This window comes from Sceloporus undulatus, chromosome 2 (assembly GCF_019175285.1).
Source record: "Sceloporus undulatus isolate JIND9_A2432 ecotype Alabama chromosome 2, SceUnd_v1.1, whole genome shotgun sequence".
Classification (NCBI taxonomy): Eukaryota; Metazoa; Chordata; class Lepidosauria; order Squamata; family Phrynosomatidae; genus Sceloporus; species Sceloporus undulatus.
In genome coordinates, this window is record NC_056523.1 from 216,041,592 (window position 1) to 216,055,138 (window position 13,547).

The 13,547-nt window shown below is 39.8% G+C and overlaps 1 protein-coding gene across 1 annotated transcript in view; it reads right to left on the bottom strand.

Annotated features, from left to right (window-relative positions):
* Positions 1-5,788: 5,788 nt before the first annotated feature.
* CLTA (clathrin light chain A) overlaps positions 5,789-13,547 on the bottom strand; it is a 28,354-nt gene continuing 20,595 nt past the window's right edge. The window contains 4 exon segments of the mRNA XM_042449439.1: positions 5,789-6,243; positions 7,454-7,489; positions 9,943-9,996; positions 13,105-13,216. Coding sequence (XP_042305373.1) covers positions 6,072-6,243; positions 7,454-7,489; positions 9,943-9,996; positions 13,105-13,216 — 374 coding nt within the window. The 3' untranslated portion in view covers positions 5,789-6,071.

A 13,547-nucleotide genomic window follows, 5' to 3' on the forward strand; every position in this document is an offset into this window, starting at 1 on the left:
TTGACTGATGTATGGCGCACTTACAAGAAAGCTTCTGAGAACTTACCATACACAAGAATGAACATAGTCCATACACAAGAAATGGGCCAAAATACTTGCTTTGTCTCAGGTTGCTTATAGCAGTAGAATTATTTTTTAGTGCAAATGATCTCCTCAATATTGATATTAAAGAAAGTGTCTGGTCTTGCTTCAGTCAGCTCTGTCATGATAGGAATTGCTTGGGTTCCTTTCACTCATTGATTCATATGAGTAGGCATCTGGCTTGGGAGTATTGGGAGAGGGGCATATTAATGTGCAAATATATGCCTTGTGAATGTTGGCAAACTACATCCTGCATTTAAACTGGATTTCAGAGATACCATACAATTTTAACAGCACAGATGTTTCTTTGTGCCAATATATTTCTCTCCTTTTCATCTTGAGGGCCTGCAGAGATACCTTTTTTGTTAGGCTGCCTTATGATACACCCACCAGTATGTATCATAAGTTATGTTGAGGCTGCAAGTCTAAGCATGTTTTCTTAGAAGAACTCCTTTTTACAGCACTATGGATGTGCCATTTTTAAAAATTGTTTGGAGTTCACCTGTAGTGGTGGGAGCACATGGTTTCAAAATGCTCAAAGAGCTGAAGGTGAAGACTCACTGGGGAGTCAAGGCAGCTGAGTGTCGTGGTATGCTTGAGGATGCTATGCTCTCCTTCACATTTTTGCTCCAACAAATACTGATGTACTTTCATCATCTTGTGCAGTGCAAACCAAGTGTTTTATTGAATACAAAGGAACTTGCTTTTGAGCAGACACATTAATAAGGAGAAACATTCTATGCGTCTTCTTAATCCAGTTCTAAAGGCATGTGAAATTGTGGCATGATAAAATATGATTGACACAAACAGAATGGGATGTTTGAGAATTACCATCCTAAATGTTCAGGAATTGTTTTCAGGGTAGCCATGTTACACAAACAAGGAGTTATATGGCACCTCAAAGGCTAACAGATGCTTTAATACTATGAATTTTCATGGTCTACTTCCTCAGATGCATGGAGTTTAGTTGGAGACAAAATTAATGTACCTATGATTGAGGATGCAATAGTATATACACTGTATACCTATCTGAAGCCCCAATATTACCCTTCTTGCCTCTGAAGAAGTGGGCTATGTGGCTATAAAAGCTCATGCTGTGTTATCCTTAAAGATGCCGCACCTTTGTGCCATTTTGTTTTAATTAGCAGTGTATACTAATATTAAAGGCTTAATGGTTTAGGAAATGGCCACCTTTACGTAAGATAAAATAGGGCCTGAGTGCCAGAATTCAGTTCCTAGCCTTTCATTGAGCAGTCTGAATTTTATTTAAATGTACAAAATATTTCTGCCTGTATGCAAATACATATACTATAAAATCCTAGTAAAAAAATATTTGCAAAATTAATGAGCATAAGCTCTTCAGGTTCAGTACTGGGTGAAAGAAGTGCAGATATGTAAGAGAATGCTGCAATGTGTCCTCATCTTGCTTCCAAACTGATAGCTCCAAGCACTTCCTAGTTTAGCACTGGCATTGATAATTATGAAATATGTAGGTAGGCTGTCACTTACGGTTTGTCTTTAATACGCCTATGGAGACTTGCTATGGTTTCTTGACTTGGAAGGGTAGCAAGCAGACCGGAAATCCTCATGATTTAGAATTTTGCAAGTACTCAACAAAAATCACTGGCTCATTCTGACATCTGTATGTGTTGTATCTTACACATTAGCCTGGTAGAAAAAAGTCAATGCTACCATGGTTGAGACAGGAGAAGATATGTTACCTAAATAACAGTGCCTCTTTTTCTACAAATAGAATGGAAAATCTCTATTCTAGAATTAGGTGCAATACCTGCCCACATTATTCGGGAGTATGTGGATGAGGTTCTTCACATTTTTATACTCGTTGCCACCCCCGTTCTTGAAGCTGGCTACATGTTCATTATTGTACTCCCTGAGCCCTATAATTGTCAGATGTTACCAGAGATGTTTGCAATGCAGTCACTTGTCAGGAGGGATGGTGGAAATCCCTAGGTGGAAAAGTGCCACATTCAGCAACTTCCTGTATTTTCTCCCTCTCCTTCCTCCATACATAGTCCTTAATGCAGAATTATTTATATGAGTAAGTATTCCCTCTTAAGAGTCTTAAACAGCCCATCAAGCATCCTAGGCATAAAGGTATTTCCTGTTGTCAAGTCGTGTCTGACTATAGGGGGCAGTGCTCACCTCCATTACTAAACTGAAGAGCCAGCATTGTCAGAGACTACTCTGTGATCATGTGGCCAAGCATGATTGCACAGAATGCTGTTGACCTTCCCAGCAGAGTGGTACCTATTTATCTACTTGCATTTGCATGCTTTCGAACTGCTAGGTTGGCAGAAGCTGGGACTAGTGATGGGAGCTCACACCATCATGTGGCACCTGGGCTGTGAACTGCCACAGTAGCCACTGCCCTAGGCATATTGTGCCTGTATTACAGCTGAGCAGCAGACAAATGGACAATACTACACTCTCATGTAAATAAAAATCAGGGTATTGAAGTATCTTCTATAGAAGTTTTAAGATGGTTCAGAACTGTTAGGATCCCATATCAGATTTATAAAGCATATGGATGCAGTTTGATAGGTGCTAATATAACGATCAAAATTCCTTTTTCTACCATAGAAACATTGTTTTTGTCCACTGTTTTAGTGCTTAGGTGCTATCAATATGTTTTGCAAGGCAAGTAGATACCAACCTTAATACCTGTGTTACTGTAGTGCCTGAATCAAATCCGTACTTTTGTAGTCCTAAGCTCAGTATGATTTCTATATTTCTATATTTTTTGTCTGATGTAGTAAGAAGGTATCACTCTGCTTGAATACAGCACCATTCATAAATAGGTATACTCAGAAGACAGACTACACCAGTGGTGTAATTCTTGATCTAATTTCCTTGTCATTCTCAATTGTGCTCCTTCAATTGGATTTGTTCCTCATTTGCTATCCAGTCTTTCTTAAAATTATTTGTATACACTTCTATTCTTCAGATGAATTTTGAAACGTAACAGTTCTGAAGTGAGAAATATAAATACAAACACACCAAGGATCCACACTTACCTTGTTTCCAGAAGCCAGAAGCTAAAATTCTTGTGTTGTATCTTAGCCCACTATAAAATGCTCCATGACTTTGATGGGGGAGCAAGGAGAAAGATCAAGGAAATGTGACAGTCGAGGAACAGATCCATGTTTTGGGATATAAGGATATGTCAAAACGGGTTGTTTGCCAGCTCTTAGATTAGCCCAGAAAATAAATCAGTTTATTTCAGCCTCTTTTGGAAATAACTAGATTCATTTCCAGGAAAGAATTAGGGCAGGATTATTTATTGCTAATTTACCTTTTCTCAGAAAAGGCTCTCAGCTACACAAGAGTGGTGTTTCAGAAAATACTAGAAAATGGCAAGCAATTTCTGGCACCAATACTGTTGAAACAAAGAAAGATAACGTAAAAGAGCTGGGTATTTTTAGACTGGACACAATCAAGGGAAGGTATATAGTAGCTGTTTTGAACTATCCGAAAGGAAACAGCAGAAAAAGAAGCAGAGTTGTCTGAGCTCCAAATAGTAGAACACAAACTACTAGGTTTAAAATAGAGACAAATAGAAAGTCACTAAACACTAGTTTGAAACTGCTCTCCTTTATTAGATCTTTTCTACTTGCCGGCCAAATGCAGGAAATCATAAAAACATTAGAAGAGCCATGTTGGATCAAACCAAGGATCAGTCTAGTATGGAATTTTTTTCACACAGAATGGCCAATCAGTTGTCTATGGGATGGTCCCCTGCATGACACAAGTGCAGCATCACCTTGTACCTCATACTCCTTGGCAACTGATACATGAAATCAGGTAATTCCCTTTTAGAGCCATTCCAGTTGGCAAGCATCTGGTGGCAGTTAGTTCCACAGTTTAACACATTCCTCACTGCTATCCAGTGGTCCAACTTCCTTCTCAGCTGGCTTCCTGCTCCTGATGTTACTGTAGTTCTGGATACAATTAGCAGTGTGTTCGTCAATATCCATGTTGGCGTTCTTGATTTTCTGCTGGTTATTGGACAAAAGAATTCTTGTTCCTGAAGGAAACTTTTCTAACATTTTCATTCTTACTGCTCATCAGCCATACTGGTGACCTCTTGGACTTCATACTTTCTTTTATGATCTGTGATATGCTTTATATATCAGTCTTTATTAATGTCATTTTGAACAGACCCCAAAGTATCGTGGAGAGATTAGAGAAGTTTCTCCTGAAGTCAAAATCTGTGTTGGGAGTTCCCTTGAGCCTAGTTTTGTTGGGAGGGGAGGGGGGCTCTGATGTGATGCTGGTGGCTACCATGTCTTCTGGCATCTGCTATTAAAAACACAAGAGGTACTTCATGTGCAACATGCTGGCAGATTATGGTCTCTGAAATAAGTGTCCAGTTCATGCTCTGATAAATATGCTGTGATGTTATTGCTGAACCGCATCCACAAGTTCTCCCTCTGATCAGCCACAAAGTACATATTAGGTTATCCTTTTAGAGGCAGGTTCTGAGATTGCTTTGAGTATGGAATGACTTCAAACAGGCTCCCATACCACAGTCAAGAGCAGCCTAGGAAGCACTCCTGGGACATAAGGGTTGTACTCTAGCTTTCCTACAGGGTCGAAAATATTACTGATTTCTTCCTTCTTCCTGTTGCTCTCTAAATCGGTGCTACTTAAAGTGCCAGTCCCCAAACCATTGGCTGATGGTCCCTGTTGAATTTCCAGGAAAGAAAAACAATTTTGGCCAAGGTAAAACCCTGTTGAATTTCCAGGAAAGAAAAACAATTTTGGCCAAGGTAAACAAATTTGGTACCAGTCCCTCACACATTTGGAGCACGGGAATTCTGGTCTCTCAAATCAGATAGCATGAGATGCTCTTCTCTTTTGAACTAGTATAGAACAGAGCGTATTGGTTTAGTGTTGAACTGGAAGCTTGTTAGTCCAGTGAAAGCAGAAAAAGTCCAGGCCAGAATATGAGATGGAAAATTATTTTCATAGGAAACAGGGAGCCCAATTTAGGATGCCCTCCTCTGAAGGATAACATGTTTTAAAAGTGCAGTTTAACTGCCTAACCAGCAACTCATGCCATCTGTCAAGAGCAGCGTTGCCAGACCTGAAAGGTATTGTTTTCTTAGGAGCTAAACAGAAGGTTGAATGTTACCAGCTAGTTTTTTCTTGTCTTATGTCAGATATATCTTCTGCTACTGAAAATATTTTCCCCTTCGCTGCCACTTTAAAGAATTAAGAGCCTTTGATTTCTAGACCTGACAGCCCTGCTCATTACAGAGCCCTCACCACTCTCACAAATACAGATTACAGGCCACACCTATTAGACCTATACTTTAGGTCTCACAAACTCTGCCATGTATTTCCTCTTACAAACCCAGCTAAGAGTAGCATCCAGCAAGATCAGAGTTTCCTAAATTAAGCTAGCAGATGGAAGATGGGATGGATATAATAAAATCACTGTGCCCTCTGCCTTGTTACCTGGAGTAAAGCCGCAAGGCACAGCTGTAAAGAACAAAATTTGCTGCAAAGTCCAAAAAGGAAAACACAGTGCTTTACAGGAAAGGGACTTTTTTTTGCTTTACTTTTTTGCAGGAACAAGATCTTCACTGTTCAAAACTAGGACTGATTTTAGATACACAGGTCACAGGAGTAGTATGTTGGGTATACAGTGGTCACTTTGGCTTTTTAAGTCCTCACACAAGAGTGCTGTTTAAACAGACCTTTAATATCAGTACAGTTGAAAGTGAAATCTCAGTGCCTGGCAGCAGAGATTACGATTCTAGAAGTTACCTCCCAATCTGGACACCAGGAGGACACAAATGAGGGAAGAACATGCAATCACAAAACAATGATCAAACTCTAAATACATCATGAGGTTTGGTCCAAAAACAGAAACATTTAAACATAATTAATCCAATTACTGCAAACACAGCTTCTCTGAGTAAAGGTAAAGATATTGCATTTATAGTGTTGTGTATGCCTTCCCTTCAGCGAACCAGTGGAGCCTGCTTGAGTGAGATCAGCACTGAACGCATGCGGGACACATCCTTCGCCTGCTTACTCGACTTGGGGTTAAAGTCACAGAGCCGAGCCACACGTTCCCACTCGGTGCCAGGGGACGATTCATCAACATCATTCACAAAGGCTTCTTCAGCTGCCCTAGAAGCAAGGCAACACCATATTTAACCTCAGCCATGCACATTTCCCATGCCTTCTCCCATGAACTACCTCCTTCCTTTTTATTTCCAACTTCATGGGGAGGGGGAGAGAGAACCAAATTGTAACATCTTGAGAGTGTCCCACTCCCTCTACCCCAGAACTTCCTGACAGAAAAGGAGCAGTAAGTAGTCAAGACACACAGGAATAGAGGAGTGTTATGTAAAATGTTGGGATATAGGTGTATGATTTAAGAGAGGAGTGCAGTCTCAGACTGTTTTAAGTAAAAGATGGGGTTCAAAGTTATCTCAGAGTGCTTTAAAAGCACCATCCAGTGCCCTATGCACAGGATTATGTGTAATCACTGAATTTCTTTTTACTAGCAGATCACAAATATAGTTCACATAGCTGACAGCTATCTGTGTTGGATGATACATACTTAAGATTTATATGGAAACCAGAGCACAGAACTAAGAGGTGTGTTGGAGTGGGTCTGTGAGACCCAATTTCCTTACCACACATGATGCTCAAGTTCTGCAGGGGGCACACGTTAGTTTGACACAGCTGAAGCTAATTTTCCAGGGGGAAAAGATGTGCTAGGGATGAGTGATAAATTAACCTTTATTTTTTGAAACCATTGCTAAGACTTGCAAAACACAGAATAACACTACTGTATATGACAATTCTATATCCCCACTCCTATAAGGAAAAGCAGAGCTTCCCAAAAAAATTAAAAGTAACAACTCTCACGACTGTTAAGTGCTATGGATTTGATGATACAGGCTACAGCAAGGGGCATCAATGAAAAGCCAATTCAGAGGATACCTGTCTGTTTGTTTCATCCACTTACATATGTGCATAATGGACATCTAAGAGTCAACATAATCTTTACAATACTGGTATGCTGCTGTATTGCTTGAACACAAAAGGAATTCCATTTTTCAGTAGCTAATTATGAAAATAATGAAGCCCAGGGACCCACACAGAAGCAAGAGGATTTAACCCAGTTCCCAACCCCCAATTATGGGAAAGGCAGCCCTCAACTAATCCAACAAGCAGCACAGGAAAAAAAGCAATGGAGATGAGTCCATGAGGTTCAGCACAGACCACAAGGATGATTGAATTGTACAGACACCACTGATGACAAGGGTCACTACAACACTGCTATTGCATGGGACAAGACATTTAAAGGGCAGTGAAGAGTTTACTTAACTGTTCTAGGCTGTAGCAAGGATGGTTTATGTTTGTGCTTAAAGGTGAAGAGAAACAAAAAAAAGGAGAGTTTAAGTCAGATATAGAAAATGAAAATGAGCATAATGCAGATGATAAGTAAAGCTGGCCAGGCATGCACTTCGCAGCAGCACCAACAGTTGGGAAACCTCCCACCAGTTTTATTCTTCAGCACCTGCCCTGCAGATTTCCTTCTCTTCCTCCTGCCCTACTGGCTATAAGAAATAGTCTTTCTCATCAACTTCAATGGCAAATGCAAACATAACCTGTAAGTCCAGCATTTCAAAAGTCTGGGATTGTTCTAGCTCATCTATCCCATTCAATGATCTTTAGTACGTGGCTAAGAACAGACACATGCTTGCAAAAACCATCCAGCTTCTCAGGTGCTGCCGTGCACACTCCTAGTGGCACACAGGCCATGAAACTGGAAATACTTGATAAGACTGGAGCCCTCTGCTATAACCCTAATTCAATTTGACAGCACTGCCTCTTCCCAAACGATGCCATGTCAGATAAGTAGGGCCTGCAACAGCAATTTCCTTGTGTCCTGATCTTGCCACTGAAGTAGCAGTTCATAAGTGACTGTTGTACTTTACTCCCACCTCACTTCCTTCTCACTGCTTAGCGGTAATGACCATTTGGTAAAACTGCTGCTTCCTCCAATGATCTTACTAATTTATCCCAGCCAGAAACAAAGTGCATGGGGATCACCATGATCACTGGGGTGAATGGGTGTGACTTTCTAATTCAGAGTATCAACAATCCAATAGCAAAGTGAAATCCCCTTTTGTATTAAAATGGCCATGTTTGTAGAAGGAAGTAGGCAAGCCAACTGAAATAATGTAATCTTAGTGTAAAAAATATACACTTCCAGAAGACTGGAGTTGTTTTGTATGGTAAGAAGTGTGAGAAAAATCTGGCCCACATATTTGTACTTCGTAGAAGCACTGGTGTATTTTGGACCACGTTGATACTAAAGGACACTAGTAATTTGCTTACTGAGTTTCTTTACTGGTAAGTAATTTATCTGAAATATATTACCAAGTCTTCTGTGCTCAGAAGATTCCTCCTGTCCTGTACATTTAACTCATGGCAGGAATTTGCAAAAAAAAGAATAAACCCACCTCCATTTTTTTTAAAAGGCCATCTTATTGAAAAGCGTTGTAGTTACAGAGAGTTACAAATGGAGCTGTTATGGTTTTACATATTCCTTGCACTCTAAACAACTTGTCCAAACAGCACAAGAGGGCAGCACTGATTAGGAATGTTCTAATTTTGAGATTTCTAAGTATCATTATATCAATGTATTAAGCACAAATCACAACTGCACTTTGTTAAGTATTTAGTTTTCAACATACCTTGGGCTACTTTTTTTTTTGGGAAAGTGCTACAGAGCTCAGTGATGACTATCAGCAAACAATTTACATTTCTACCTTAATATTTCAGTTATGGCATGGAAGATCAGCCTCAATATTTCCTGAAACTATGCTTTTCTTTGGGTTGCTTTCTAAGGTTTAGGATTAAGAATATTGTACTGCATAACCCATTATCCATCACAGGTTTACAAGCTACAACCAAGCTTAGGCTAACCCACAACCACTGTATTCAAAATCCAGATGGAAGCTGTAACAATTTCTCACTGAACCTTTTGAAATCCTAGTTTCTTTTCAGTTCTGCTTGTCCTACTTTCACTATACCTTTGATTTAAAGCAGGGGTAGGCAACCTGCGGCCCGCGGGCCGAATGCGGCCCGGCAAGGCCTTGGGACTGGCCCCCGCCCAGTCCTGCTGCCGATTGCCGCCAGAGCCTTTGGCCTCTCGAATGAGAGTGTGGGGCCTTTGGCGTATCAGGAAGAGGCGGGCAAGGGGGGGCAAGCAGCAGGCAAGGGGGGCAATTGTCTTTAGAAGCCTCCGAAACATGCATTTATATTAACATTTTTTTAAAAATCAGCAAATTTTTTAGTGTGTCTTCCAATTTTTTTAAAAAAGTGTCCTCCATTTGAAAATTTTGTCCTACATTTGTCCTGGTTTATTTATTTATTTATTTAAAAATTATTTAATTATTTATTTTTTGGCTTCGGCCCCCCAGTTGTCTGAGGGACAGCAACCCGGCCCCCGGCTCAAAAAGGTTGCCTACCCCTGATTTAAAGTCAGCAGGCCATTGAGGCGCAGATCAGTTGCTCACTGACCAGATGGGTTTGCTAAGATTCTCGCTAGCTATCTCCAAATTTCAGTATTCCTTCCTAGTTTATAATCATACATTTCCCATGTTATGGATGAGACTCCTATTCCCATTCATAACCTGAAAGTCCAAGACAATTTTCTTCCAATCTGATATACCACCGTACATGTTTCTCTGCTAGGAGTGGTTTGCTTTGGCATACTTTGGCCACAATAAGCATCAGAGATTAGAAGTGTTAATTGAAACTGATGGATAATGGAGAGGACAAATAACCAGTAGTTAGGCAACATACACATAACCAATCACGTCAGCGAAGGGTTGTTTGTAGAAAGCTTCATCTGCCACCCTGGGTGGCAAGTGGTCCACAGAAGAGGCAAGCGGGCAGGAGAGAAAAAGAGAGGAATAAGCAGAAGAAAATACAGTTGAAGAAGTATTAGGTTAAGTATGTTAGACATGTAGCATATTAGTCTGACCCTAAAAATTTTTTAAAAATGCCAGGGAAAGGGGGGAAATTGTTAAGAAAAGCAAGCTAAGCACTGAGCTGCTGGGCTGAGGAACACTTTGACCCAGTGCAACTATAATACTGACTTCCATCACAGCATGACTTGTAGATCAAGCCAGACTTCCCATCACTTAGAGGCTTTAAGTTTTAAACTACAAAGACATCAGACTAAACCAATCACCCTAGTAGTAGTGCAGGATTTCTTAATGCCAAGAAAGGAGGAAATTGGTCCTGAAAGCCCCATCAGCTGCAGCTGACTACTGATTTGCAAGCCATGGTTGTTAGGGAGTCAATCTGTCTGGAACAGGCCTGTCAGTAAACTGTGCAGGCTGAGAAGAGGCAATTATCTGCTCCTCATGTCTTCTTTTTCTGCAGTTTGCATTTATCGCACAGAGGTTAGCTAGGCAAGTAACAGTTTCTATTTCCAATGTGGAGGGCTGAGGTGTTGCCAACATTTGCAGGAAGAAGTAATTCTTATCTCTTGTGTTGGACATGAAGTTAATTATCCAGACACTACAGAATTCCTTGACTGCCTCATTCAGGAATGCCAAGAATGGAGTAGACATTTAACCTACAGTATTAGGTTAAGTGACACAGGTCTTTTTCTGGGTTATGAGGAGGGACAAAAAACAGAGCACGTAAAACAGTGTTATCACTTATTCCATCTTCCTACATTTGAAAGAGCAAGTGGAGAACTAGGATCACCTGGTTTAAAATCCAAGATAATTGGACACCTTTTGACAAAGCACTGTCTTCTTTACCTTTTACTCTGTTGTAGGGATGTAAATTTTTGTAAATTTTGTTTGTGCAGGCAAGAAAGAATAATTTCACAATTTTTCTCCTTGCTTGCAAGGAAGTTGTTTAAATTGAATTTCCAACTACTGAAATTCAAGTACTTTTTTGTACAGAATAATGGTTTCCTGTGCAGAAAACAGCATTTTATGTATAGAGATGTATTTTTCTGCATATAGGCCATTTTGGTGCAAAATCACACATGCTTTTTTTGTGCAGAATTAAGCTTTAAAGTCTCCTCATCAGGATTTCCTGACACTTCAGAGACTTGTTTTTGAATATTTTTCCAATAATTCCTAGTTGTACACCACTTCAAGGTTTCAGCAGACATGGGAACCAATACAGAAACTGATGAAGAGGAATATTAAGGTTCATCACCACTACCATCATTAGTTACCGTGAGGGCAGGTGAAATAAACCTGCATAAACTATTATGAACTCCTTGAAGAAAGGAAAGTATCTATTTCTCCTTTCATCAAATGTTTTGGAACAATCCACTTAATTCTGGGAAGAGGTAGCTTAATCATAAAATCAATGTCAATTAGTTGGCTCATAAAATCAATGTCAATTAACTCTTATGAATTAAAGAAGGAAGGAAAGATAGAACCAAAGATCAGGGCAGTGTATTAAGCAGACTCTGTTGTTTTATACTATTACCATTTGATGCATTTTTATTTATTATTACATTTTTATCTTGTCATTTTGTTTAAAAATAGCACTCAGGGTAGCAAACATAATAAAACGAAAGAAAATTGCGAAAATCAGTATGATCATCAAAAAACATTTAAAACATCAAATGGAAAAGATGCAGCTTCATACCTTATAAGGCATGTACTATGTACTGCTTTCTCATCTCTAGACCCAATGCCCAATCCCCCAAAGTTTAAATATATAAACAAAACAGTGAAATAGCTGTACAATGGGCCCTCCACATTCGCTGGGATTATGGGCACAGGACTCCCTTGAAAGTGAAAAAAAAACCACAAATAAAAAATCACTCCTTTTTAAACCTGAGAGACCACCTCTCTAGGAATCTCTAGCTCCTCCAGCACAACTCTGTGGTCAACATCTAACCAAAATTTGACCAAAGAATCATGCTGGAAGACCTACAAATGCATAGACAAGTGTTTTCTCTAGGATTCTCTAGATCCTCAGCACAATTCTATGGTCAATTTCCAGTAGACTCTCTCTGGAGGACATAGGTATTCCTAGCGAGAACATAGTAATCAAATCAGCAGATAAAATCACAAAAGTCAAAGTCACAAATGTAGAGGGCCGAATGTATAGAATATTCCTTAATCACAGGTCGTTACAGTGCATGATAGACTTAAGCCCAATGAAAATCAGTGGCCTTAAATATGAACTGGACTACAGCCAGGATTGATTCTGAATCTCTTATCAAAGGTATGTGTTAGATTTAAAATTAGCACCTTTGCCCACTAGAGGTTCCAGGGGAAGGTTACATTAAACACAGAACAGTACTCTCTTTACTCCCTCCTTTATGGTACAAATAATAGGAATAATTATCCAAATTCTTACTTTGTATTAGTTCCACCTACAAATACTGGAACTCCATAGCCAATTGTTTAATGTTTTGGAACAATCCACTTAATTCTGGCAAGAGGTAGCTTAATCATCATACAGAACCAGTGCATAGCTAATGCTGTCTCTCTGCAACTCCGGAACCAACCTTGGGAATGCATGACTTCTCCACCCCATCTCTTCCTCCCTCTCTCAGGTGGATTTCCCCTTGCTTCTCTTGTTGGTTTTATCCATGATTCATCATTCTATCAATTACAGATGGATAACAAATTTCTTCCTCAAAAAAAGGCAGAGTTAATAGGGGAAGCATTTCTTTAGCCTTGACTATGGTTGTCATCTGTACAGATTTTGTGCTACTCCAAAGTTGAAGTTGACCTGTGAAGGGTCAACTAAGTAGGGGTGGTAATTCACATCATAGGTGAGGGGAAAGGAATGGGAAAGTGATGGGTATCCTTGAGGCTGACTCCCCATTTGCTAGTTGTGACTTGTAGGGAACCAAAATTATGGCAGCACTGTAAAAGCCAAAGAAAGACAAGAATGCAGCATCTGTTCTGCAGCCACAGTTTTATTCTTCCTGAGCAGAAACAAGAAAACAAAAAACACTGCAATCATTCTTACCTGTTGTTGACTTTTGTTTTCTGTAGCTGTTCATCTTGCCTTGCATACCATTCCTCCAGCTCCTTTATTGCTTTCTCTTTCCATTCTGCTTCTTGCTTTCGAGAGTTTGCATCTTTAAAAAGGCAGACACAAGAATGTGACTTACACACTAACATTTGCTCTGGGGGAGAAAGTATAGCTAAGATTCCATGCAGTACGTAATCCAGTCTTTCCAAGCCACAGAGCTATTGGAGGCAACGAATCACCAGAGGAAACAGAAACCAGAGTTGCAAATGATGTTCTACAAGTGTGGGGAAACCAAAATTAAATACAAGATCATCTAGGGCACTAACAGACATATCCAGAAGTTTAATCCTATGAATCAGCTCCAATGACAAATGCTCAAGAAGTAGCACAACTTCAGCATTTCTACCCTTCCTTCAAAATCTTTATTTTTTTTGATG